Source organism: Python bivittatus, unplaced genomic scaffold (genome assembly GCF_059951505.1).
Source record: "Python bivittatus isolate LINGU-HERP-01145 unplaced genomic scaffold, Pbiv_v1 ctg000660_np1212, whole genome shotgun sequence".
In the NCBI taxonomy this organism is placed as follows: Eukaryota; Metazoa; Chordata; class Lepidosauria; order Squamata; family Pythonidae; genus Python; species Python bivittatus.
The window spans coordinates 1,027,531-1,054,544 of record NW_028277092.1 but is presented as its reverse complement, the minus strand read 5'-3'; the positions used below and the strand labels follow the sequence as shown (position 1 = coordinate 1,054,544).

At 48.4% G+C, this 27,014-nt stretch overlaps 1 protein-coding gene across 1 annotated transcript in view; it reads right to left on the bottom strand.

Moving 5' to 3' along the window:
* Positions 1 to 23,654, bottom strand: part of NECTIN4 (nectin cell adhesion molecule 4) — an 86,622-nt gene extending 62,968 nt beyond the window's left edge. The window contains exon 1 of the mRNA XM_088151076.1: positions 23,350 to 23,654. Within this exon, the coding sequence (XP_088007202.1) occupies positions 23,350 to 23,389 (40 nt within the window). The 5' untranslated portion in view covers positions 23,390 to 23,654. The remainder of the gene's footprint in view (positions 1 to 23,349) is intronic.
* Positions 23,655 to 27,014: the final 3,360 nt, after the last annotated feature.

Genomic DNA, 27,014 nt, shown 5'->3' with positions numbered 1-27,014 from the left:
TGCCCGTTCTGGTCACCACACAGGGGTGTCTGCAGGGAGGGGTCACAAAGTCCTGACGGCAGCCCTAACCGTGCACGTAAAAAGGTGTGGGGGGGGGTCCTTCGGTCGCATGGTTATGGCTGCCATCTTTTTGACCCCCCTGTGGAGCCCCCTGTCACCACCCCTGAAAAAGGAGCAGGGGAAGGGACAGAAAAGGATTTTGACTCAGACTGAAGATAGGTAAAGGCAGGGGACCTCAAAGCGTGGCCTGGGCACCCTGGGGGTCCGCAAAGTGAAATAAATATTTTAACGTTTCTCGGTTTTAATTTCTAATTTGGTAAATATTGATAGACATCGCCCACATGAACCAAAGCTTTTTGGGGTCCTCCGTCATTTTTAAGAACATAAAGGGGTCCTGAGACCAAACTGTTTAAGACAGTGTTCCTCAACCTTGGCCGCTTTAAGCTGTGTGGACTTCAACTCCCAGAATTCCCCAGCCAGCTATAGCTGGCTGGGGAATTCTGGGAGTTGAAGTCCATACAGCTTAAAGCGGCCAAGGTTGAGGAACACTGACGGGGGGAAGATATAATTCAGGGTATGGAAAATGTGGACATAGGTAACTTTTTCTTTCACCATATTAGAACTTGGAACTATCCAATAGAAAAAACGAACAGATTCAGGACCCCTGTAAGGCAGGAATCACACGCAGCTAAATTATGGAACCCCCTACCCTTAACCATGGATGGCCACCAAACTGATAGAGATGCAGGCTATCAGTCGTGACTAGGCTCCATTGCTAGTCTAGACACATAAGTAGCTGACCTGAAATGCATCTGATCCATCGCTGTGGAGCACGGAGCACTGGACTAGACCCTCATCCAGCCTCCGGGCATAAGTCACATCCTCTGCTTAAAACGTGGCTTTCACGTGGCACGTTGAACCTCAGATGAGTTGACCTCATTTCTCCCTAGCATTCTGGGCCAACCCAACCTATATTGTAAGTCTAGGTCAAGCGAGCCAAGAGAACTGGTTTCACTGAACGAGAATGGGTAAACATGTTGTGAGAACACAGCCTGTCCAACCCACCTCTGGTTGAAGGGAAAGCTGAAAGATGGCCCAGATACCGCCCACCCCCACAGTTCAGAGCACACGGGTGGTGAGCAAGGAGTTCAGCTGCTCTTCCCTCTAGAATGAAAGGCATGGCATTCCGATTCAAATGACAATTATTCCCGTACAAATTAATTACCATATACAAATCTGATGCAGATCTGAAGCCTGTCTTCTTTTCTTTTCTCTTTTTTTTTTTTTTTTTGGCCATGTGTCAATGGTCACCTTGTGGGAGAGCCTCTCCAACCGCGTCGGGGGAGAAATTTGGATGCAAATCTATCTCATTCTGCACAGTTTAGCAAAACGTGAACTGAAACTTAATTATGAGTCAAGCGTTGCATTTCCCAAATCAGCATTGCCAAAAGTACAGCCTAGGTCTCGTTTCAAAAACGAATAAGGGAAAAGTGTGTGTGTGTGTGTGTGTGTGTAATCTGAGGGGAAATGGTTGCAAAATGGGCCATATTAGGCAAACTCGCCATGAAAAATGCAAAGGTCAGGAGAAATATGCACTTACACGTTTTAGCGCAAACGAACACATCTGAAGTGTGCTGAGATTTGCAAAATATGGAAAGGGAGGAAAACTCTTACTGTATTCGGTCGCTTTAAAAAAGTGGTACTTTTTAATCTATAGAGGTGTTTCTCAACCTTAGCCACTTTAAGATGGGTGGACTTCAACGCCCAGAGTTCCCCAGCCAGCCATGCTGGCTGGGGAACTCTGGGAGTTGAAGTCCACCCATCTTAAAGTGGCTAAGGTTGAGCAACACTGCTCTGTAGTCATCTACTTCTGTGGTTAATTCAGCTCCAAAATAAACCATGCACAAAACATATTTTTAGCCACAGCTAAAGGGAGGGGCACATGTGAGTGCTGGGTGCCCATTGCTGCAGCAGTTCAGTGGGTGAGCGGGACCGGAGGGTGACCGTCTGCAAGGGAGGCCAACAGGTTTGCTTGCTGGGCACCGAAGCACCCCGTCCGTCAAGCAGCAACAAGGAAGCAAAAGCCGAAGGAACAGGGAAGTCGGGGGGGGGGGGCAGAGGTGGGGCGAAGTCGAACAGGTTCTGCTGCTCCCCAAGCCGTCTTTGGTATGTCAGCAAAATGTGAATCACTTACCTCCCTATCTCTGCGTGTTCATAAAAGGAGCAGTCGCGGCGGGGTGGGGGGGGAGTAATGAAGCAAAAGAGCACAACCAGCAACGTGGGAGCTATCAAGGCAGCTGAGAAGCCCAGGGGGAAAGGAGAGGCCACGGGGGACACGCAAAATGATGACACCGACTTCCCTTCGTTGCCTTCCCACCTTTTCCTGGCTTCTACAATAAACTGAATCCTAAATTTACCCCACGAGAAGTGAAATCAGCCAAGGATTTGACCTAACCTGGTTAAGCGTATCACGAGAACGCAGGCCCTGAGTCAAGCTCAAGGTCCATGTAATCCTACTGAGATCGTGCTAAGCCGTTGCTCTCCAGATGTTGGGGAACTCCCCACAGCTCAAGCCAAGGGGGCTAACATCTGGGGAGACAGAGTTCAGCCGTCAAAGGAACCCACGGGCTCCCTGTCCCCGCTCCTATTAAGCTAGAAAGCTTGTTTCGCGGCCCAGTTAGATTCCAGTTATCGTGGACCGCAAACCGGGTTTCATCAATTATTTAGCAATAGGTTTGGCCATGGCTGCTTATTCAGTTGTGGCTTATAGTAATCATTTCTAACGTGCGCATCTCAGCATCCGTTCGCATATTGACATTCCAGTCCAACGAGTGTCCTCTCTTTGCCCTGGTTCTGTCAGGCAATGTAGAAATGGCACATCCTTCTCGAACTCCAAGGTGCCGCTTCTGATCCATCCAACGCTGTCAAGACAGAAGTTGCTCTCCTGGTTTTATGGAAAGTTCTTCCTCCTTGGAGCTCCCCATCCCTTCCCAGGGATCCAAAGCTCACCAAGAAAGGGTGAGCAACATAGCTTTATAGCTTTCATAGGCTGTTTATGGGCTCCAAGGAGCCGAACCTGACACTCTGCACATGGGCTGGGACTACCACTCCTAGAATTCCCTGGGAGTTCCTCACCCAATCTAGAGGCCACCAGGGAAAGTCCATATAGCCCTGTGTCCCACTTTAGCACTCCTAGCCTGTTCATCCAAGCTGTCCCGTCAGTCAGTGGGTGGAACGGCACAATCCCATCTAAGAATTGGAGTGTCACCCTTTAGGGCAGACCTCCACACGGTGTCTGCAGTTGCCAACCCTCCCGGCCTTCTGGAGCCACCCAGAACATCTACTAAGATTAAGAGGAAGCCGGAAGTCTCTGACATCAGAGCCTGGCTCAGCCAGCTCCAGAAGATATTATCAGCAAACAGCAGAAAGGCAGCATCTCCTCTCTGGGCGGACAACACTGAGGTTGGTTGTCTCATGAGAACATTCCAGCACAGAAGGGAAGACGCTTCCCTCAGGAATGAACATGTCCCAGCAGCCGAAGAATTAAAAGGACAAGGAGGCTGGAGAGAAGGACTAATGGTGCATCCAAGTCCCGCCTTGCCCCTTGCAAAGCTTGGGGAACCATGCAGATAAAATGCCCTGGGTCCTTCCTCAAAGTTTAATCCTTTCTCTCCTGGTTCTAGGAGAGGGTTAGAAGCTGCTCTTCTAACCTCCCAGGAGGGTTAGAAGCTGCTCTTCGAACTCAAGGTTAGTTATCTGAACAGTGCAGCCAAGGCCCCCCAAGGAACTTGACAGAACTGGAAGAGCCTCAAGTATCCCAACTTTTGGGACTCCAACATGGGCACCTCCCTTGGTGCCGGCCAGACATCCTGTCTCAGTGTTTCTCAACCTTGACGACTTTAAGATGGGTGGACTTCAACTCCCAGAATTGACTGGCTGGGGAATTCTGGGAGTTGAAGTCCACCCATCTTAAAGTTGCCAAGGTTGAGAAACACAGCCCTATCTCACCTAATTTTTCTTCTTTTTTAAAGTATTAATATGAAAAATAACATTAAATGGGGTGCTGACATATTTTTATACCTATATCGTTTTTATTAAAACTTATAAAAAAGACGATAAAAATGAATACACACTAATATAAAGTAAAGAAGACCAGAGAAAAAGGAAGAAAGCAAAGAGAAAGCCGAAAGTGCAAGAAAAGAAGTGCAATTCTATTTTAACTTCTATCTCTAAAGTTACATCATAATCTTCTTTCTATAATCTGTCCTAATCATCAAAACCATAAATCACAAGTTCTTTTTTTTTATATTTACGCAAAAAATCCATAAGAGGTTCCCAATAAATGTAGATAGTGTCTTTTCTCTAACCAAAGAAGTCAGTTTATCCATCTCATCAAAATCTGTCAATTTCACCAACCCTTCCTCCATAGGGGGTAGTGTCCCCTCTTTCCACCTCTGGCCGTGGGGCACCGACATAGAAGAAAACAAAGCGCCCGTCCCCAACATTGCCTCGGTTTCTAAAAACACCTCTGAGCCCTGTTGGACCTGAGGTCTTCTTAGAAAATAAAAATGCTATAGAGCCCAAACTCTTCAGCTCTTCAACTCCTTCATGAAGTTTCAGATTGTTCATCGACCCCCCAACATTTATTATATGAAAATAATTGAATACTATTTTAACTAATAGTACTACAAATACTATTACTATTAATAATAGAGACAACTCACGGCCACCCTCGCTGGCGACTGACCACCCAACCCTGGGGAACACTGTCTCGCCACTAGTCACCTCGCCTTCAGGACTAAGGACTGGCGTGGAGCTCTACAAGATCCCAAAAGATTCGCTGACCCCAATCAACCTTCCATCATTTACTGACCACGTAGACCCCCAGCCATTTACTGACTCCCTTTTGACCCCCCAGCCATTTATCGACCCTTTGGATGGTCCCATTGACCCTTGGGGGTCGACAGTGACCACTTTGAGGAACCCTGGTATCGAGCTAAAACTCGGGCCTTAAACCAGCCTGGAGATGAGAAGTCCAAACAAGCAAAGATCAGCAGGACCAAGTATCTGGGAGCCCAGAAGGCATGAGAGGAAGCAATCTCAACAGCACAGAATGAGTAGAAAATGGTGTCTTCTACTAGTTGATTGTTTTAGGAATGGCCCATGACAAGTCCTTGAAAGTCCAAGCATGCTCAGTGGATCCAAAGGACTGGGAATCTCTGCTTTAGCTCTTGACTATCAAATTTGCAGACCATCTCTGCTCACCGTGTGGATCTTGCATTGTGGTGCTCCCGGCCACACAGCATATGCTTAAGGACACACACAGACACAAATACGTAAAGCAGAATCTCCTCCCCAAGACAGTTTCTTCTACCTTTGAAAAGGTAGGAGACTTCTAAAATTTAGGAAACTTCTAAAGTTGATGCTTCCCTGAAAATTCTATCCACTAGATCAGTGCTCCTCAACTTTAGCCACTTTAAGACGGGTGGACTTCAACTCCCAGAATTCCCCAGCCAGCCTGGGGAATTCTGGGAGTTGAAGTCCACCCGTCTTAAAGTTGCCAAGTTGGAAAAACACTGCTCTACACTATGAAGTTCTAATCCAATTCTGACACATGTAATGTGCCATTTTATTAAGATAATTTAATAACTGGTTTCCCACTATACAGGACACTAAACCTGGTTGTGTTCACAGTGTCCTCTGCCCAAACCAACTAATCGCAGTATGTTTTCACACAATGGCCTGGGTGACAGAACATGCTAAGAGGCACAAGGTACCAACCCCATTTTAACCTAGTCTAACATGTGTGTGAATCCTACAGCTTTTCAGTTGGAGGACACCCTCCTGTTGGCTCGTCCCTCAGAGTCTTTAAGAAGAATTGGGCAAAGTTTTACCTAGTCAACTAACAGCACGATCCTAGGTGCGTGTTTACTTGGGAGTAAGTCCTGCTTAGTTCTACAGAGGTCCCAGGTCAATGTTTTTTTACGATGGCAACCTACAGCTAAGAGCCAGATGTTCTGTCCTTGTTCTTCACCATCAGCAGCTCCTCACCTGGCATGACCACAACCTCCCTCTCCAACTTTCTGCCCACCGATGTTTGTAGAAGTCCACCAGACATCAGGGAAAAACTTTAAAAACCAGAAAAGAAAGAACCGGGGGAAGATTTTCAGGCTCATTAGATGAGAGACACAACAAACTTTCTTGATCAGGGCGTTTGGGATTTGAAATGGTTGCCCCCATCAACGTGGCTACCTGCATAGTCCAAAAAAGCCACTGATTTGATGGCCAACTGGCAAGAATTTTTTTTAACATTTAAATATTTTATTGGCAAAGTATGACAACCCGAAGATATGATGAAGTACAACCAAAAATATAGCATTGCTAATATAATCAAAAAGAATAGTCAAAATAGTAATTAACTGAGTGATGTTTGAAGAAACTAGATATATCCATAAATATTAATATAGCTCAACCCTTTAACATATTATTAAAACTAGCTATATAGACCATCTATTGCTCCATCTTCTCAGTTTTGTTTTTTCAGCACAATAATATTTATGTAATGCTTAAATTCTTAACATTCTGTTATTGGAATATTAACTCCAGATGCTTTGGAATAATGACTATAGATAAATGGATATTCTATCAATATTAATTAGAGTTACAATATTAATGTTACAAGCATCATGATTATTTAAGCTTTTCTTCAAAATTAAATATAACATGAGGAAGGAATGAGAAAATAAAGGAAGTGTATACATCAAAGTATTTGTTTTATAATAAGGGTTTGGATCTTAAGCTAAATTATTTGATATTAAAGTCTCCATCATGTTATTACTCGGGGTGTGTATATATGTTTGTATGAATATATGTATGAGTATGGATATATGTGTTTTTATACATGTTGGTAAAGGAAATACTGTAAGCGAACCGAACAAAATTAGTTTAGCGAATTTGAAATGCTAAAAAAAATTAAAAAGACAAGAAAGAGAATTGAAAAATTGGGGGGAAAAAAAGCTGTTGGGTTTCTGACTTCTCCCCTTTTATGCATCTGCTAGTTTGCAATATTTGCAAGAGTTCAGGCCCCTTAAAAACCAATTTGTAGATGATCATATTTGCTGTGCTGTGTGACACGTCGCATGTATGGGAACCATTCTTGTTTCAGCAAGAATTATTGTTTTTATCCTGGCTTTGTTTCAGAAGCTCAAGGCAGTGTACATGCCATGCCCTCCTCCCATGGTTTCCTTCAACAACAACCCTGTGAGGTAGGCCATCTATCCCCCCAACCCAGCTCAGTCTTTTTAAAAAATTTTCTGGGCATGAGAAAAACTCACAGATCAAGCCTTGGACTGTGAAGAAAAACCAGGATTTTTATTTTCTGAGAAAAATCAGTCAGATGAAGCACACAGCCTGGAAGACTTCAACGGAGATATCTTCAAAGCACCAAGCAGCTGACCTGCATTAGATATTCAAGCATGCCTGGCTTCTCACAATACACTAAGCAAAATCCAGGGGAATGAAACACCGCGGCTATATTCCCCAAACATGGAACTAGCCATGTTTTGGCTGCCTCGTTTACACAACATGGTGAGACATGGTGGGCTCCCTCGATGTGCTGAACCCCAAACCGTCCTACCCCATGGCTCAAGGTGCTGTGTGAATGTAGATAATGTTCAGTGCCTGAGTTCAGGCGGTTGTGTGAACATGGCCAATGTATGGCAGATGCTGTCCGCTGCTCCACAGCTAGAAGGTCTCTGGGGCCCAGAAGGTCTTTCCTACCATCAACCCCCCGAGTCTCTTGGCCAGCCTGCCGCTGAGGACCAGCACCGTCCACACAGCCACGGGGAGAACAAGTCAGCGAAAGCCACTCGGGTCCTTCCCGCCTGTCTTCTTCTCTCCTAAAATGTTGGCTGTAAACTCCCTGGTAAACCACCTCTTTGGAAAGGAGATTCCTACCACTTCCAAGCTAGCTTTAAATCGATTTGACACATCAATGGGTTCATTTGATTTGTGGAATCGGATTGACCCAAACTGATCTGGACTCTCAGATCGCTTGCTCGTTATACACGCTTCGGTGGAATGACTCTAACCAGGTCTGATGATCCAACGTGGTCTGAATCCACTGGGACATAGGAAGCGGACTGAGTTTCAGAACCCGTCTGAATGCTCCGGTTGGCTACGAACTGCTTCGCACAGATGTAACTTATATCACAGACCGAGAAGCAACTAAATAAATGGATATGTTCATCCTTCACAGCCCACATTTCCCCCCGCTAAACTTTTTGGAATCCACCCATTGGAGTCTGGTGTGAAAAGTAGGGTCAAGCACTCCGGCAGTTGTACAGAGGCCTCGGCCGTAGCCACAAGGAAGATAAATAGAACAGGATGGGTTAGCAACTGACTGGGACCTCCTCAGAGCGCAAGGGATGTGCCACTATTTATTTTATTCAGGACCTTTTTAAATGCATGTTCTTCACAGCACGCACTAGCTTTGGGGGTTTTTTTGAATTGTGGGAGGAATCCCAACACAAAACTGAGCCATAACCCTGGGTCTATTAATTTGAGAATTTTCAGGGATGTGCTTAGAGGGAAAAAAATAGATTATTTCCTTTTCTCTGGACTACATTTTGGTGCCACCATTCCTCAAGGAGATAGAGATGCCTAAGTGGTTGCCCCCCCCCATTTTTTTTCACAAAAACCGTACGAGGTAGCCTGCTGTACCTGATTCTAACTTGCACAGGACACACTAGACTAGGGTCCTTTCTGAGGTTGGGTCGCTTCTGGCTCAACCAGGGCACCTGCAGGGGAGTCAAAAAGGTCAAAATGGCAGCCATGACCACACAGTTGAAACCTTACCTCTTTCCATGTATATCACAGTGCACACAAACAGGAGCAGGGCTTCCATTGTGCCCTTGTGCTCCACCATCTTGACTCTTTTGACCCCCTGTGGATGCCCCTGGGCTCCACATGTGGGAAATCTGCACTGTGAAACAAATCGTTGCTTCAGTCACAATATGGTTTATTGGATGGAGCGCAGTATGTTCTGCAAACCCAGCAACTGTATTTTGTTAATGCAACACACTTAACCTTGTTTGTTAATTAGTCTATACTGTAGTTTTGACTTGTGCAATAGCTTGGGCATACCTTGAAACAGGTCGCTTGGGTTCACACAACAATGCTAAGCCACAAAACAACTAACCAATGTAAAAATCAACAAAGCTTAGCATGTTACTCAAATACACCTTCTAGGTCTTTACTTGACTTCATTAAACATACTCTGTGAACTTCACAGACCTACGAAGGTCGTAAATGAGAGGATTGGTCATAAAGTGACTTTTTCATCACCGTCATAGCTGCGAACGGTCACTAAATGAGGTAGCCACTAAGCCAGGTCTGCTTGTATTATTCATCATCAATGCATATCATAAGTAATAAAATAATATCAACCAAATAAAAGTGAGAGATCCATCTTGAGAGCTTCCAAACTAATAGAACTGGACATTGCACTGGGAAAGTTAGAACCCTTCCTTCCTTCCTTCCTTCCTTCCTTCCTTCCTTCCTTCCTTCCTTCCTTCCTTCCTTCCCTCCCATCTCTGCCTCCTTCCTTCCTTCCTTCCTTCCTTCCTTCCTTCCTTCCTTCCTTCCTTCCTTCCTTCCTTCCTTCCTTCCTTCCGTTTTTTGTCTCTCCAGGGACAAGCACAGAAAATATTTCACAGCAACATTTTTTTGAAAAAACTTCCCTATAAATATTTGGTTGCTTTTAATCCCCCCACCTATTGCTGCTCCAGCCTTGATCCAAAACTAGAACTAAAACTGCCAGGTAGAAATGCTGCCCTAGAGATGTTTCTGAAGAGTGTCCTGCAGCCCCAGGGGCAGTGTCTGCAGGAAGAAATGCAGCTGGGGGAGCCCTTGGGGTGGATTTTGCAGGAGGCAGCAGCCTGGAGGAGAATTCAGGCGAGGAAGCCAGCTTTGCAGGGGCGAAAAGCACCCTTGGGAAAACTTTTTTTCAGGGGCACATGCGGCCGGCGGTGGGGGGTTGCAGGAGGAAACCTTGTCCCCAGGGAGGGCAGCTGTCCTTCTAGAAGAAAATGCAGCCATAGCCAAATCACAGCCATTGTGCAGGGGGAGGGGGGGAGCAACTAAGGAACCCGCCCCAGGATTCTTCCTAGCCACCCATTTGTGCAAATGGCTCTTTTTGCATAGGATGCTGTTTGTGCTGTGCGAAACACAAGGCTGGGGTGATTTGTGCAAGAGACACAAAGGCTGGGAATCCAGTCAAGAGGGCAGCATTTGTCAGGAAGAACTGACAGGTCCAGGAGGAAGAATTCGACACCCCTCTCTCCTCCCATTCTCTCTGAGGTACACCTGGATTTGCAGTCACAAAGGTGCTGAGAACATTTATTGTATTACTGATTTTCTGACATAAGCTACTCATAGTCCGAAGCATTAAAGCAACTTAAAAACTTCTGAAATAAACACCTGAATAAATGACTCCATCTTCAATCTCAACAAGTAAAAAGAGAACATTTGATTCAGGGAGAAAGGAAAGGGTATGATCCGAGAAGAGAGTGGGCAATAAGGTTTCCTTGCATATTGCTTTCCACTAGCCAAGACAAAGAAGGAGTTCAGCCAAAGCACAATAAGGAAAAGCTAAATTTTGAGGAGGAATGTGAGTTTCCATAGCTGGTGCAGAGGTATCAGTCCTGATGCCCAGATTGAAGGTGGCCTAAAAACTTGTCTTTTGCACAGAACAGAAACCAAGAGGTCCAAGTCCCTTCCAGATACTAGACAGATATTCTTCGCAATGTATGCATAGCTTTAAAATATTTGTAGGGCTGCCCGTATTATATAAAACCACTCTGGGTGGCTAACAACAATTGAACCAATAACAAAGGATAAAAAATTTAAAAACCCTTTCAAATCACCAAGCACCATAACACTGAACCACAGATGCTGGGCTCACTTCTCCTCCTGGCCCGGCGCCTGGGGGAAAAGACAGATCTTAAAGGTCTTCGGGAAGGCAAGCAGGGTTGGGGGCCTCCGCACCTCAGGAAGAGGCGCATCGACAGGATAGGCACAGCTATGGCAAAGATGCGCTTCCTAGGTCCTGCCAGAGGACAACATGTAATGGAGGGTACCCACCTTATCTGAACTGGCAGATACCCTCAGGGAGAGGTGGTCCTGCAGGTAACCTGGTCCCCTGCCATGCAAGGCTTTAAAGGAGATACCAGCACCTTAAATTGTACCTGGAAAGAAACCGGGAGCCAGTGCAGCTCACACAGCAGTGGTCTAATGTGGGTGTACTGAGGTGTGTTCATAATTTTCCTTCCTTCCTTCCTTCCTTCCTTCCTTCCTTCCTTCCTTCCTTCCTTCCTTCCTTCCTTCCTTCCTTCCTTCCTTCCTTCCTTCCTTCCTTCCTTCCTTCCTTCCTTCCTTCCTTCCTTCCTTCCTTCCTTCCTTCCTTCCTTCCTTCCTTCCTTCCTTCCTTCCTTCCTTCCTTCCTTCCTTCCCAGCTGCAGCTTCCTGATGGTCTTCAAGGGCAGCCCCACATACAGCGCATTGCAGTAGTCTACTCAGGAGCTGTTTAAGGCATGAGTGACTCTGAGCAGTGCCTCCCATCCCCAGAAGAGGTGCGCTCGGTGCACAAAACGAAGTTGTGCAAAAGCCCTCCTGGCTATAGCCGCCATCTGCTCTTCCAGCAGGAGCCGCAAGTGCAGGAGGACCCCCAAATTGTGCACCCACTCTGTTTGGGGGAGTGGTAGCCCATCAAGAGCTAATGATGGCAACTGTCCAGATCCAGGGGACCCCAAATCCCAGAGCCCTGGGAATCTTGCTAGGGCTGCGTGGCAGTGGGTTCCTCCCCACCCGGACCCTCAGAAGCTCAGGTCAGCATCAGAATGGTGTCATCTGTCCGACCAGGGGTGGAGATGTTCAATGGAGTATCACCAGGACACCGACGATATTGCACCCCGTGCCATCAAATGACCTCCCTCTGAGCTTCATGGAGATGTTGAATAGGAGGGGGGCAAGAATTAAGTTCTGAGGTGCCCCACAAAAGTGGGGCCTATGGCTTGATCTCTGCTCCTCATCAACACCAACTGGAACCAGTCACAGAGGAAGGAGGAGAACCACCTCAGTGGCCCAACCATGACTCCCAATCCAGTCAGAGGTTCTTCACCTCTTGTTCCCCTTTCCCCACCACTAGTGTTAAAATCTCTTGTCCAAAAAGTTTCCGTCCGCTAGGGCTGTACCTGATTGGGGGGATCTGCTTGTCACGATGGCGTCGGGACGTACGTTGGCAGAGTAACTGCCAACCATCGATTGATAACCCTTTTTTTAACAACTATTCAAATTTTACACCAGAAAGATGAAAACTAACAAGAGCTGATATTGAAGATAAAGGAAGAAAAGTAAGAAAGAAGTATAAAGAAATGACTTCTGATTTTCTTTAGCAACAGCTATAGATATAGATTTAAATTGAACTCTTACTCTAGGGCAGTGTTTCTCAACCTTGGCAACTTGAAGACGGGTGGACTTCAACTCCCAGAATTCCCCAGCCAGCCATGCTGGCTGGGGAATTCTGGGAGTTGAAGTCCACCCGTCTTCAAGTTGCCAAGGTTGAGAAACACTGTTCTAGGGTTGCCACGTAACTTTCATTAAGTTTTGCCCATTTGGTGGGGGGAAACGTGCAAGAGAGCCAAAATCAGTGGATGTAATCGATCGATGCGCAAAGCTCACTGCTCGGCAAAAACTTTTCGGCAGGCCAAAAAGGAACACGGGCCAGTCCTCTCTCTGCCTGGGGGAAAGTGGGGCATCGCTTCAGGCTTTGGGGGCCACCTCATGGCGCTGACATGATCTTCCACTACCTAGACTGAAGCCCCCAGGAGCAATTGCTGTGATGCAGCCTGTGGGCCAGGATTGCTTCGGGGAGAGCGATGGGCCTCTGCAAAGCCTTGCAGGCCAGCACCTCAGCTTCGGGGGGCCCCCAGGGGCTGGGAGCAGCACCCCTCTGGCGACAGCCAGGCGAGCCCCACACAGGGCTTCCTGCCACCCGCCTTGGGAGAGTCCCCGTGGCAGGAAGGAGGACCTGTTCAGCTTCTCTGGTTAGGAGACATTGCGTGTGGCTGGAGCAAGGATGTGTCTGGACACATAGAGGAATAAGGGTGGGGACAGAGGAGGAAGCAAGGCAGCGGGGCGTCCTAGAAGGAGGACGAAAACAGAAGCCAGAACTGGGCTTGGCCCGCCGGCAGTCGGGCTGCGCCTCCATCGGCACGGGTTGCACAAAATTGAGGCTTCCCTCTGGCAGGCATTTTGGGCGAGGGCTCGGATTAGCTCCAGCGAGGCACGCCAGCCCGAGCCGGTTCCAAAAGCTTGGAAACGCTCTGCCACTGCCTCCCCGGGAGCCCCTTGTCAAGTCACAAAAGGCTTCGTTCGGGACAGCTGTCAGATTTAGGATTGCAAAAGGGAAGCGTGCGACGTCTTTCCTCCTCGGAGCAGGGCAGCGGCTGAAAATCTAGCCCAGCAAGAAAAGGACTTAAAAGTCTCCCAAGTCAGGGTTTCATTCACATTTGCTCTCCATTTTAGAGTTATATCAACACGCCTAAGAAATTGCCTCCATCGGTACCATGCCTTCCTGGCAGGGTTTATGGACTACGGACATATAACGTTTCGATATTTCTCTTTACAATTATAAACTGGCTCCCGCTTAGAAGACTTTTTAAATAAAAGAGAAAACGGCAACATTGTTGCTTCTTTGCTGTTGTTAATTCTGTAATGATTACTCTGATCTTTGTTACTCTTTATCTTTTAAAAATCTTTGTTACTTTTCATGTGGCAGCGTTTCCACTTTTAAATAAAGTCTGATACACGGAATCTCCAGATTAAACTTATTTTTATTGGCCGGGTCCCACAATGTTTTAACCGGGGGAGTTTAGTCTAGCAGAAGGATTCACACAGAAAGCTACGCTTGTTTCATTTTAATCTTGGCTAGTTTTTCGTAGTATGTCGTTCAGGTCCAGCTCCTCCAGTTCGTTTAGAATTCAGGGAACAGGGTAAATCCAGAAAATGGGTTAAAAGGAGATTTCATTTTTCCTGCAGGCTGGGTTCATGCAATATACTTAGCTACGCTAAAATGGGAGGGGGTAGGCTGTAAGTCAGGGAATCCAGCCCCTGATTTGGGGTGGGAACCAGCCATCCTCTAAGCCAGTGTTGTCCAAACTTGGCCACTTTAAGATGAGTGGACTTCAACTCCCAGAATTCCCCAGCCAGCATGGCTGGCTGGGGAATTCTGGGAGTTGAAGTCCACTCATCTTAAAGTGGCCAAGTTTGGACAACACTGCTCTAAGCCGTTATCCAGGACTTATTGCTCTGGGTACAATGCAGCCCCCCTGAATCCAGCTTTAGGGTTTAGCATGCTGTGCGAACCAGGACTCCTGTATCACCCCTACTGATATGCAGACAGAAATGCACCGATTGCTTCACTGCAGGACAAATCAGAGCCAAACTGGGTCTGATTTCCACAGTACAGTGTGAAAAATAGATGGCTGTACCTGAAGATGGGTGACGGCATTATCTATTCTCTGACTGATTGATTATGTTCCATCAAGCTGATGCCAACCCTTAGCAACCACATAGATAGATGGACTTTCTCTACGGGTCTATTCTCAGAGCTCAGCTGCAAATCTGAAATCACTCACATGATCAGTGAATTGAAGAGGAAGGGGGTGTTATAAATCATTGCACTCCTCAAAACTAGGGAACTCACTGCGACAAGACAGAGAAAAAATACAGTGGAAGAGACGTCTCTAAAGCATGCATAGGCATGATAGCTCAATGTAAATACAGGTAGTCCCTGACTTACGACCACAATTGGGACCGGAACTTCCATCGCTAAGCAATGCAGTCATTAGGTGAGTCGTATCCAATCCAATCCAGCAAACTCAGGGAGGCGGTGAAGGACAGGAAGGCCCGGCGCAATATGGTTCGTGGGGTCACGAAGAGTCGGACACGACTTAACGACTGAACAACAACAACATCCAATTTTACAACCTTTTTGCCATGGTCATTAAGCGAATCTGGCTCCCCCCATTGACTTTGCTTGTCAGAAGCCCCGGGAAGGTTGCCAATGGTGATCATGTGACCCCAGGATGCTGCAATTGTCATAAATACATGCCAGTTGCCAAGCACCCAAATTTGGATCACATGACCATGGAGATGCTGCGATGGTCATAAGTGCAAGGAGTGGTGGTAAGTCATCTTTTTCAGCACCATCATCACTTCGTACGGTTGTTAAACGAATGGTCATAAATCAAGGACTACCTGTACTATTTTTGTTAGCACAGCTGGCTTCCCCAAATGTGGGGAGTTTCCACCCTCCTAATCCCCAGTGAGCATCGTTCTTAACTCATCTTATTTATTTAATAACTTAACTTAACTCATCTATCTTATTTCAGATACGAAATCCAGATTCCAAGGAAAACAAGAAACCTTTTTAAATTTAAAAAAAAAAAAAAGGCTTAATGGTCTCAGCATCCTTAAAAATATGAGGACCAGAAATAGTTCTACAATGCTCAGAGCGGAGTGTTGATTAAATTCAGCATCCCTCCATGCACACAAAATGCAACCCAGGACTCCTTTGGTGGTTTCCTGGATTCCTGCATCACAAACAGGTAACACCAGGCCTGGGAACTCGTCTCAGCAGCGAGGACAACAAGCCGGTTTTGCTCACCAGAGCCAGTGTGCAAAGCGGTTGGGCGTGAGGCCCATTTTAGACCTGACCTTCCGGTCTGAGGAGTGTTGCCACACTCCCCATCACCCACCCACCTCGTGCCTGTTGCACACAGTCATGGACTTTCCTAAGAACCATCCTCGGAATCTGAGGCTCGGCCGGGAAAATTCTCACGGAGAGAAGCCAGGCGGGCTGAATGAATCTGCTGGTTTCAGTTTCTCCCAGTTTCTCATTTTTGCAAATATGTCAAGTCTGGCTTGTGGAATTTGAAGCTTTTTTTTTAAACTTCACCTGAATATTTGCACGTCTTTTGCTGCACATTCATTCATCTTTGGGTCCTTTCCCGATACAAAAAAAATGGCAATATTTTTTGCTAACAGTCTGCTTTTTGGTGAAATGTGGAGAACCGCAAATTTCTCATGATGAATACCTTTTCGTTTGCGCATTGCACGAACATTCAAAACTAGGAAAATCTGCATTCATCTTATCTGCAGCTAAGAGAGCATCTTGATCCGCATTTCTAATCCACAAGCACTCTGGAGAAGCTTCTCTCTTTCCAGTCAGCAGGATTTCAGAAACCAGGAATTGCTTTGAGGGGGTCTCCCCAAAAGCAGACAGAGTTTCTGACTCTCTGTTTCCAGTTAGCTTTCTGAGTAAGCTACAAGTAGCCGGGTTCACACAATATCCTAGCTGCGGGGTGCTCAAACATTTTACAGACTTGGACTTTGAGGAACACCTGGAGAACACCCTAAAAAGTAGGTGGGGCCGGAAGACGTGGATGTGGAAGAACAAAAATACTAAAAGTATTTGAATTGTATTAAATGACATGTAATTCACAGTTCATGTGTATTTATTTTTCTCATTGAATTACAGTTCTGTGACAGCTTTGGGAGGGACTCTCGGGAGGCCCCATGCAAGATTCAGCAGTGCCTTTTGGCTCCTAGACCTGACACTGGATCTCTGGAACCGGACATAAACCGACTGGGTGGATTCACACAGCTGGAGGAACCCTGGCTGGGCTTAGCACAGCACCTGAATCCGGGTTTCCTCAAGGCCCTCTGCCGTGCACCCTCTGCGAACGGGCCCTTCTTCGCGTGGGCACAAACCAGGAAATCCAGAAAGGCCATTACAGGCAGGGGTCTCTGCAGGGGGTGGTCAAAAAAGTCAAGATGGTGGCCATGACTGTATGCTCCAAGACAGAGCTTTGAACACACTGTTGCGGCTGCCATCTTGACCTTTTTGACCACCCCCTGCGGATTCTGGGCCCAACTGGCTGCAGGGACGCGTGAGAGGTGCCTACATGGAAGTAGAAAAGCTTTTACAACCCTAATTAATTTATTTACTACCATTAACATGTTTATTTATGCTCCCCACCGTGCTCCAGGCACTAACCCAGAGGGCAGCAGTTAATCACTGAATATAATATGCAGAGATTTAAAAGCAGCCATTGAAAAACACCGTTGCCACAATTACTCATTCCGAATAGGGAGGCTGACCCATCGTCCCCAAACCGCCCCCCTCCTTTCTAAAAATGCATTGATTTTTGCTCCTTCCCCATCTCTCCAAGGGCCGGTGATTTGGGAACCCGGGTGGCAGCTCTCTTCCTGGGCATCCTGCCCACTGTGTAAGACTCACCAGGGTGCCACCCTGTTAAGTGAGACGCTGGGCAGGGGGAGAGTCACCAGCACGCCCGGTCAGGACAGCCAGCAGCCAGCAAACAACTTTCACTCCCTTGTGGAGCAACAGGAAGAGCCACCTGGGCACGTATGTGCACCGGACGTGCCTCACAAGGAACTAAACCTCAGCTGGATCTGAGGCAGACACATCATAGTTACGAGTAGGTTGGGCTGAGGTTTATGTCTTCCTCTAGTTCAGGTTTCTCAACCTTAGCAACTTTAAGATGTGTGGACTTCAACTCCCAGAATTCCCCAGCCAGCCATGAGCTTTGTGACTTCCGTGGCCATTCTGTTGGAGACCTACAAGATTTTTTTTTTTAGAAAAAGGGGGGGAAACAGAGAGAGGCTACCTTGAGAAGGGTTTAAGACCACTCTTTCCTAAGCCTCTAAATGTCTTGGACTGCAACATCCATTATCCCCAGCCCCATCTTCTACAGCCAAGATGGGGACTATAGTCTTTGGGTACCCGCAGGGCACCATCAAGAGCCAGCTTTTATTGTATTCAGCCATGGGACCAGGGCAGAAATTACCTTTGACTTGATTTAAATTGCATCAGAATTTAATTAAAATTAAAAAATAATTTGCTCTCGAGTCCTCTAGTTCATAATTCCTTCCTTGGATCTCACTGGAAATAATTAATTCTGGGGGTTAATGAGGAACTGGAGAAAGATCAAACCTCCATCTTGGGACGGGTGGCCACATCTGGGATTTTGAGAGCAAGTTACGGGCGCCGTTCAGCAGACTTGCCTGGCTCCTCCAGATCTCTCTAGTGCTCAGAACCCCTCAGCTTATCTTGATCTGGGCTTCGACCAGCAATAAATTTCACTTGCTGCCTCTGAGATCCAAGTGGGGCTCAGGAGCACTTTGGGGAACCAAGTTCCTGCAGGAGGTGGACCCTCGGCTCTGCAACCCGCGGGCTTCTCATTCATTTATTTATTTATTTTAACGCCAGGAATCTAAAAACGTGGGGTCAGGTAGGGCGAGAGCCTGGTGGGTATCAAGGGAAAAGTCACCAGCCAAGTGGGGCCCCTGGACGCCACTCTGGGGATTTTGACTCTGGGGATTCATGGTGTCCCCCCAGAGCTCCTGCATGTCTGCCCCAAATCCAGTGGGGGTTCTGTGCCTTGTTCCTTGGGGGGCACGTAGGGAGTGGAAGTGGTTGGCTGGCTGGTCGCGTGGCCTGGCCTCGCACAAGAGGGTCCTTTTTGAATTGGGTGGCTTTACAAATCTCGTAAATGAAAATAAAGCCTGGCTGGGTCCACGTGTCACACTCAGCTAAGCTTAAGTGCGGTTTAGTAAACTATGGGTCAGAGTGTTGTGGGAAGCCAGCCTCTGCCCTGCCCTGCCCTGCCCTGCCCTGCCCTGCTGTGGGACCCAGGCCAGCCTTGGGTTCCTCTGGGTTTATTTGGCTGACCCACCGAAATGTAGGTGGTGAACAACATTTTAAAAAAAACTTTTTTACAGTTTTTAAAAATGAGCCAGTGCCAGATTAGGAGTGGGGAGCTGGGCTCTGGGCCCCCCTCAGCCATGGAAGCTCCATGGGGGACTTTGCACCTGTTACTCTCATTCTCAGCCTAGCCTACCTTGCAGGGTTATTGTGGGGATAAAATGAAAGTCTGCTCTCTCTATGTAAGCAGCTTTGAATCTCCTGGTGGAAAGGCTGGAAATGAAATCAGCAAAAGGAAAGGGAAAAGGAAATATACTTTATGGAAAGAATGGTCTGAGATCAAAAGCTATCAAGGGGAACCAAAAGTGAGGGAGGAAGGTACGTTTCTGAAGATGTTTTAATTGTTTTTATGGAATGGGGGGTTTGTTTGCTGTTGGAGTTGGGCAGCTGTGATTTATACTGAATAAATAAAATTAAACAAATAAAATAATACCACACCAAAGCTGTGTATTCTTGCAGGGAGGTTGCCAGGCTCCAATTGTATGGTTTTGACCTTTGCCACGCTGCAAGAGATTCCTTCTAGCGGAAAGCTGACTCAACATTCCTATTAGAACACTATTCATTAGTTTGATTTAGGTTCCACTTTTCCTCCAGGAAAAGCAACGCACAGAGCGCTCCATCTTGCAATTTGGCCTAACAACCCTGCGAGGCCCCGCAAAGTTCAGGATGTGGCCACGGGTGGAAGCCTGCCTGCATTCAGTCCAAAAGTCCCAGGGATGCCTGTAATTAACTTCACCATCAAACCGATTTCTCCGCATGATCTAATCATCAACGGGGCCAAAACCCTTCCTCTGCTGCTGGATTTATTCTTTAGATTAAAAGGACAGAGAGATGTATTTATTTCCCAGCTTTTTGGCCCTGCTCCTTTCCCCTCCAGAGAGAGATAAAGTGAAACCGAAAGAACAGAACAGAAGCCCTCTTCCATCCACGCAACCCACGTTCGCTACCACCGTTTGACTATCTAACTTCCAAATGCTTGGAGTTGAGTGGGAGGATTTTAGCACTTTAAAAGCAGCGTTTTTCTCCCCAAGGCAGAAATAAGGACCTAAAGGAGGCCCTGCCCCAGATCAGCAGGAGCAGCGTTTGCATCAGCGGGATTTATATGGGCCCCGTGCAAAAATGTGGGCTCCACCATCTGAGTGGCAGGCCTGTTTTCCCAGAGGGAATCCCCTAAGATGTCTCTTGCGCAGGGGGTCCAAGGCTCAGGCGGTGTGTGTTGGATTCTGCAAAACGCCCAGGAAGTATCTTTGAATCCCTTTTTATAAAACAGTGTTTCTCAAACTTGGCCACTTTAAGACGTGTGGACTTCAGCTCCCAGAATTCCCTAGCCAGGCATGCTGGCTAGGGAATTCTGGGAGTTGAAGTCCACACATCTTAAAGTGGCCAAGTTTGAAAAACACTGATCTAGTGGAAAACATCCATGCTGTAAATAACACCTCCTGGAATCAAAGTTGGCTCCTGGGGACGCCATGAAACTTCACATCTGGGTAGTTTTCTTCAACAAGGAGACAGAAGCAGGTCACCCTTGTCTTTTTCTGGAATGGTTTTCAACCTCCCCATCTAACATGCATTCCTTGGATCCCTTGGTGGTCTCCCATCCAAGTGCTAACCAAGTCCAACCCCACTTCACACTGGGGACCAGCCAAGGCCAACTTTGCTTCAAACTAAAACGTCATCCCTGATGAAGGCAGCCCCTGATTCCAGATTGTGTGCTGGGCGGGGCACCACAAGAAGTAGGAGTGGCCTGGGGAAACATGGGTGGGGCCAAGGGAAAAACACACCCACACCCAGCCATGCACAAGTGACCCCCAATTTGTGAACAGGCATCATTTTTTGCGAGACCCCCTGCCTATGGATGAAAGCCCCCCCAGCCCAGCAAGAATGCAGAACTGGGTTTTGATGGGCATCAGAAAAGTGGCACATCTCAGGGCGTCCAGAGGTGTGGTCAAAAAGGGTCAAGGGGAAACAAATATTGAATATGGTAACTGCGGCAAGATTATGGTATGCGCCAAAACAGAAGAATAATGAAAGACCCACAGTGGAAGAATGGATTATAAAATTGACGGAGCTCGTGGGAATGGCAAGGGTGACCAGTTCGGCCAGGGAAAAAACAATAGACTTTTTTAAAAGGCTGGAAGCCTTCTGTGGACTTTTTTTTGCTGAGAGAAGAAAAGACCAAACGGATGATTTCTGGATTTGGGGATCCGACAGGGTTAAAGAGGGCTAGGGTTAGAAGTAACAGGCAATTACTCGATAGAAAGAAGGGCGGAAGTCAAAATTCAGTGTCTTCTTTTCTTTTCTCTTATTTCCTATCTTTTTTCTTTCTCTTCTTTTTCTTTTCATTTGCTATACTTTTATCATATTGCAAAACTCCCATAAAAAATAAAAAGAAACTGGCTCTGACAGCCTGCTTTTGAGGTGACGTGGCTCGACTGGACCGTTGGGGCACCATCTTGACCTTTTTGACCACACTCTACAGACACACCCCCCCCCCACAACTCAGGGTCTTTTAACCAGGAAAAGGAGAGAAAGGATCGCTGGGGGCTTCTTGTCCAAGCGGTGCTCCCCAGGCCGTCTGCTCTCCCCAGCCACGCTCTGCAGGCCTGCCCCCTTTCCCAGGCTGCCCGGTGACTCAGAGGGTGCCAGGGCCCGCGGGCATCCAGCGAGAAGCCCGAGTCAGCAGCTCCGACTTAGAAAACCTGCCGAGTCACTGCAGAGCAGCTGGTGCCAGGAAGGGGAGGGGAGGGGAGGGGAGGGGAGAGGCAGCAGCCCCAACCCCAAGAGGTGGAGGAGTCTGCAGGGAACCCGTGCACCCTCTCTTTGCGCACCCTCTCTTTGCACGGCACCCTTATCCGTGGTTATCTTTCCTACCGCTGATTGAGCAAACTCGTTTTTCTGGATTGGCACCCCCGCAAACTGATTCATCCCTGCGCTCAGCTCAGACTGGCTCAGTGGGTCAGGCAAACACAACGGTAACCATACTGGATGGGGGACACTTTTCCTTGGGGGGGTCCCCCCACCCCACCTCACCTTTAAGGCAACCTCACCAGTGGAGTTTTTCCTGACTTTGCATAGACCCCATTGGGGAACCTTCACTTGCAGAGCTCCCTCCAGCTTTCCAATGCAGCGGAAATCTCTGTGCATGGGCAGGAACACTGTTTGCAGTCAGGAAGGGATGGCAAACCATCTTGTTGTCAACTGGAAGGACTTGCACCCACTGCTCTGGCTAAACCCTCCCACGTTGCTTGGCTGCAGCCCATCGTAGGTTCCCTCTAGGTGGGTGTGTGGCTGGGGAATTCTGGGAGTTGAAGTCCACGCATCTTCCCGTTGCCCAGGTTGAAAAACACTGCTCTAGGTTATTCAGCTAGGCTTTTCCCAGCCCTGGCAACGAACGGATCTTTGCAACACAGGCACAGGAAGCAAGGCAGACCAAACATTTGCAAAGCCCCCCCACACACACACTTCTCTTCCAGGGCACGAAGGTCCCTTTCTCGTGGAGCCAAGCGGGAGATCCAGAAAGAGGGAGCAACGCCAATCTGGCGTTTTAGCCAAACCTGCCTTTTGTACAAGAGACAAGAGGAGCAGAAGACATCGAACCTTTCTACCCAAACGCAATTTTTTATGTTTTGTGGATCCTCGCCCAAACGGAGGTGTGTTTTTTTTTTAAGTCATTCTTTTTTCCCCACAGTAAAACATCTTTATTAAGAGATGAAGAAATACCCGCTCCGTGTTTTGCTGTTGCTGCTCTTTCAAAGAAAGAGTTTTGAGTTGCCAGCTTGGCAGCCCGCCTGGCCCCCGCTCCACCTAACGGAGCGCTGCCAACTTCTCTTTCTTGACGGCGGAGCCAAGCCACCCCGGCTGCCCCGTCAACTCCTCTGCAGGTCAGCAATACGCCTGCCGGGGGAGCTGCGGGCTGTTACCCAGGCGCTGCTTCGGGCGCCCGGTCCGTTCCCTTTTCCAGCCTGGCGTGGCCGAGAAAGTCCCTTCCCCGTCCCAGGTGGGAAAGCCGGATGCTCGCCTGCTCGTTTCTTTGGAGATTTTTGGAGATCCGCTCTCCTCCAGAAAAGAGACCGTCACTGCACCGCCCAGAAGAATCAGTCTGGTGCGCCTCGTCTGAAAAACGTTAATTCATCCCAACTCCCTGCCGGAGAGCCCCCGAAGAAGAAAACCGGCGATACAGTACACACGCGGGTCTGCTCTGAACCGATCTCTTATCCGAATCGAGTCAAGGGGAGCGAGCCGGCGGCGTGCTTGCCCCCTTGCCCCATCAGCGCAAAGACCCAGGCAGGGAGGGAGCGGGTGAGTGGGCCTGGCCCCACCCGAAAGTAGCTCACCGGAGCAGAGCAGGCAAAACTGCCATTAGTCAATAAGTCAATGGGGGGGGGGGGGCGAAGGAGGTAGACGCTTGCAGAAAGCAGAGAGCCCGGGGCTGACAACTCTGGGCACAGTGGAGAAAGGCGGGGGAGGGGGAGGAAAAGGCGAAGGGGCCAAGGACTTACCCGGGAATGGCAGGAGAAGGAGGACGATCTTCCACAGCATGGTGCGCGGGGGAAATCAGCTGGGGGGGGCGGTGGTGGCGGAGGCCTGCTGGGGCTCTGGAGGGGCCTTCCACACGCCTGGTCCCACAAGGGCTGGGCAGGTGTGCGAAGACTTGGAGTCGAGCTGCCCCTCTCCCAACAGAGCCCCGAGGAAGGGAACGGCTAGGCTTTCGGCGCGGGCCCCCGACGCAAGTCACGCCAGCAGCAGGGAAGCGCAGAGGGCCATCGCCCGCTCCCTGACCGGGGGCTGCTTCGTGGGTGAGCGCCAGGGGCCTCCTCCGCGGGCATCCGGGGCGCTTCCTGATGTCGGCACCGGGGCTGTGGCTGCTCCGCCGCGCCGCGCAGTCCCAGTGTTTTGAAACTCTGCAACCTGTTCTCCGCACATGACCAGAGGGAGGAGAGCCCAGCCAGGGGAAAAAAATATTAACCTGTTCAGCAAGTTTGAACAGGTGTTTCTCAAGGGGGGGCGGTTTCGTTTATAAAAGGAAAAGCCGTTCACAGGGGTGCCAGAGCGCTCGGCAGCCGTGTGAAGTCATCCCCTTTCCTTGGGTGGCAGCCCGGGGGCAGGGCTCGCAGAGGGGGCACAGGGGCTCCCCCCCAAGGGCAAGCACCGCCTGGCCGAGGCCGGACAGCCGAGGCCCCCAGGACCGAAGTGGGCTGGGGGGACCTCGTCAAGAGGGTTCCTCCCCCCAGAGTTCCTATTCCTGCTACAGATTTCTTTTCCTCCAGACGTGCCATTTTAAAAAAGAAATGTGCTTCTCAGCCCCTAGACCCCCTTCACTCTCTTGACCCGACTGGAGGATGTCCCCCCCCAGCTGCTCAACTGCAGTTGTTTATTACTGTCAAACTGTAGTTCTTCATCCTCCGTTTGTGAGGAAGGCATGATCCACAGACATTGTTTTAAAAAAAGTCTTGATTTGCTCTTTTAATAGCTTTATCTGTGCTTCTTTTTTTTAATGACTCCCCTTGAGGACTAGCTTCATCAAAAGCCCTTGTGATACCCGCCACTAAACACAACAGGCCCCCACCCACCTCCACTGGCCACAGATTTTATCTCTATTCATCAACTGGGAGGGAATCTTGCTGCCAGCCACACCTGCTGAAATTCCTTCTTCAGCACCAGCATTAAAGACACAGGAGCCCTGCCCACCTTTGTGCATGGCCACCCTACCTGCTCCACAGGAAGCGAAATCTTGCTGACGAGGAGAGGTTCTCCAAGGAAGATTTCCATTTTGTTTCTTGCTGCTTTAAGTAAAAGGGTTGGGTTTGCACCACACTCGACCAGATGAGGTCAAGGCTTCACAACAACATCCCTATGGCTTGCTTTTCGATCATGGTTTGTTTGCAAGCCATGTGAACCCAGCCCATCATCCCCTGCTGATTTAGGGTCCAAGCAGTCTCAGCTGATTTGATAAACCATGGGTCAGTTGATCACCGGGCATCATGTCATGCAACCAAATTTAAAGTTAAAAAAAAGACACCTGAAGATCCCAGTTGCAAGTCTCCAGTTCTGACGGTCGGTTCCTGGGGCAGAGGAGACTCCAGAACTAAGACTAAGTTGCATTTTCCAGGACCGTTCAGATGATTTTGGTGAGGGGACTTGGCTAACTGTCTGGTTGTACCACCATAGTCAAAACTGCCTTAACCCAGTGTTTCTCAATCTCAGCCATGTTAAGATGGGTGGACTTCAACTCCCAGAATTGAAGTCCATTCTTGAAGAATTCTAGGAGTTGAAGTCCACCCATCTTAACATGGCTGAGACTGAGAAACACTGCCTTCACCCAACCTGCATGGCTGCCCAAAATACAACCCCCCAGGCCAAGTGCCCTCTTAAAATAAAAAGAGGTGACGTGTGTCTTCTCCATCCTCACAGCTTCTGCAGACTCCCATTGGATGGTGGTCTTCAGGCCATCTTGGACCCTTCTGAGGATGGATGGGATGGCCAAGACTCCTACAGTTGATGGGACAGCTTTGCGGCTTCTCAGCGGGAAAGGGGTTGTGCGTTAGCTATGATTAGGTGTAGGCGAGGGGAATCCATCAGTCTTGCCACGTGAGTGGGGGACCTTGGACGGCATGGAAGCCGGTGAAGTGCAGAGGATCTTCTGTAGCACTTCTGTGGGACAAGCGGAGAGGTGGTCGGCTGAATCTGAGGGGTGCCTACAGTCATGCCTTGGAGGGAGGGTGAGATCCCCCCAACTCCTGAGGAACCCATCGGCCACCCCAACCATCTTGGGAGCTCATCCCTCCGTTCAGAGGGAGGGGTGATTGGGATATGGATGATACGCAATTGTTCGTTGTTGACCAGATCAGAGCGCAAATGCGGTGGAACTCAAGAGTTGGTGTCTGGAGGCTCAAGGTTAAATCCTAGCAGATGAAGAGGCTGTTCGTTCAGGAACATCTTGGCCTCCCTGAAATGTAGATGTGCTTTCTCCAAATATATTAAAGTATGTTACTTGGAAGTTTCAGGTATGTTGAAAACTTGTTGCATACCACAGAATCACATCCTAGACGTTCTAGTTGCAGAAACCTGGCAAAACATTAGATGTCAGCAAGCAAAGATATTCAGAATATTTTCAGTCTTTGCTGCCACCTGGCTGTTACCTAGATTTATGTAGTCTGGAAATTATGCCCTGATAAAGCCCGGTGGCTCTGTTCACACAACACGCCCTACTGGAACCAAGCCATATTGTGGCTTAGTGTAATTCATACACTGGCTTGGAGGAATATGTGAATGGAGTCACACTAAGTCCTACACTCACCCCTCACACAAGAGGCTTAACCAGTGAAAGATCTAAAACTTTGCTAGTATTAACCTTGATTTTATTTACTGTAGCTTAGTGTACTCAGTATATTGTATGAACCCAGAAAATTGGTTAATTCAGCAACCAGATTAAGCATTCTGTGCACTGGGTTTGCATGACATACGTATCGACTGTTAAGGTGGGTTTGTATGGCATGTTTAGCAAATCAGTTAAAGCCCTAGGGGCTGCATTGACCCAACATGTTCAGCATAGCTTGTTTTAACCTTGGTTTGTTTTTTGGGGTACATGGATGTATTGCACTTATTATAGGAACTGGATTAATTCACGAACCAAGCGTGTAGTGGGAACCCAGCCCCACATTGAGAAAACAACTAGATAAGTCCAGATTCACGTCAACACACGGCCATGGAAGTTTGTTATGTGATCCTGGTCCAGCTGCCATAGCTGTGTTTGCAAGACCCCTCACTCATGAGGAAGCATCAGTTTCCACTCTGTAACCCACTCCTCCCGTCCGCCAGAATGGTGGCATGTGCTGGACTTGTGCCGTTTCTACCTTAACTTGAAGCAGAATCACACTGAGGGGGGCTTCTGCCGCCCAAGAGACTTGGAGCATCTTCTGGTGGCCAGTGGGGTAGCCGGGTTGGCGAGCCCACAGTTGGATGCCAGCCCAGGAAGGTGTTAGTGCTGAGTGAATCAGAGGTGGAAATGTCTCGCTTGGCTTGGCATTCCGGTACTGGCACCGTGGCCTGTTGGCTGATTCTTTGGGCAGGGGTGGGGGTGGGTCAAAGCTTCTTCGTTGAGTTGCCCGCCCCCCTTGCCAACCATCTGCTCGGCCATGGGGGCAGTGCCCCCGCTATGGATGGC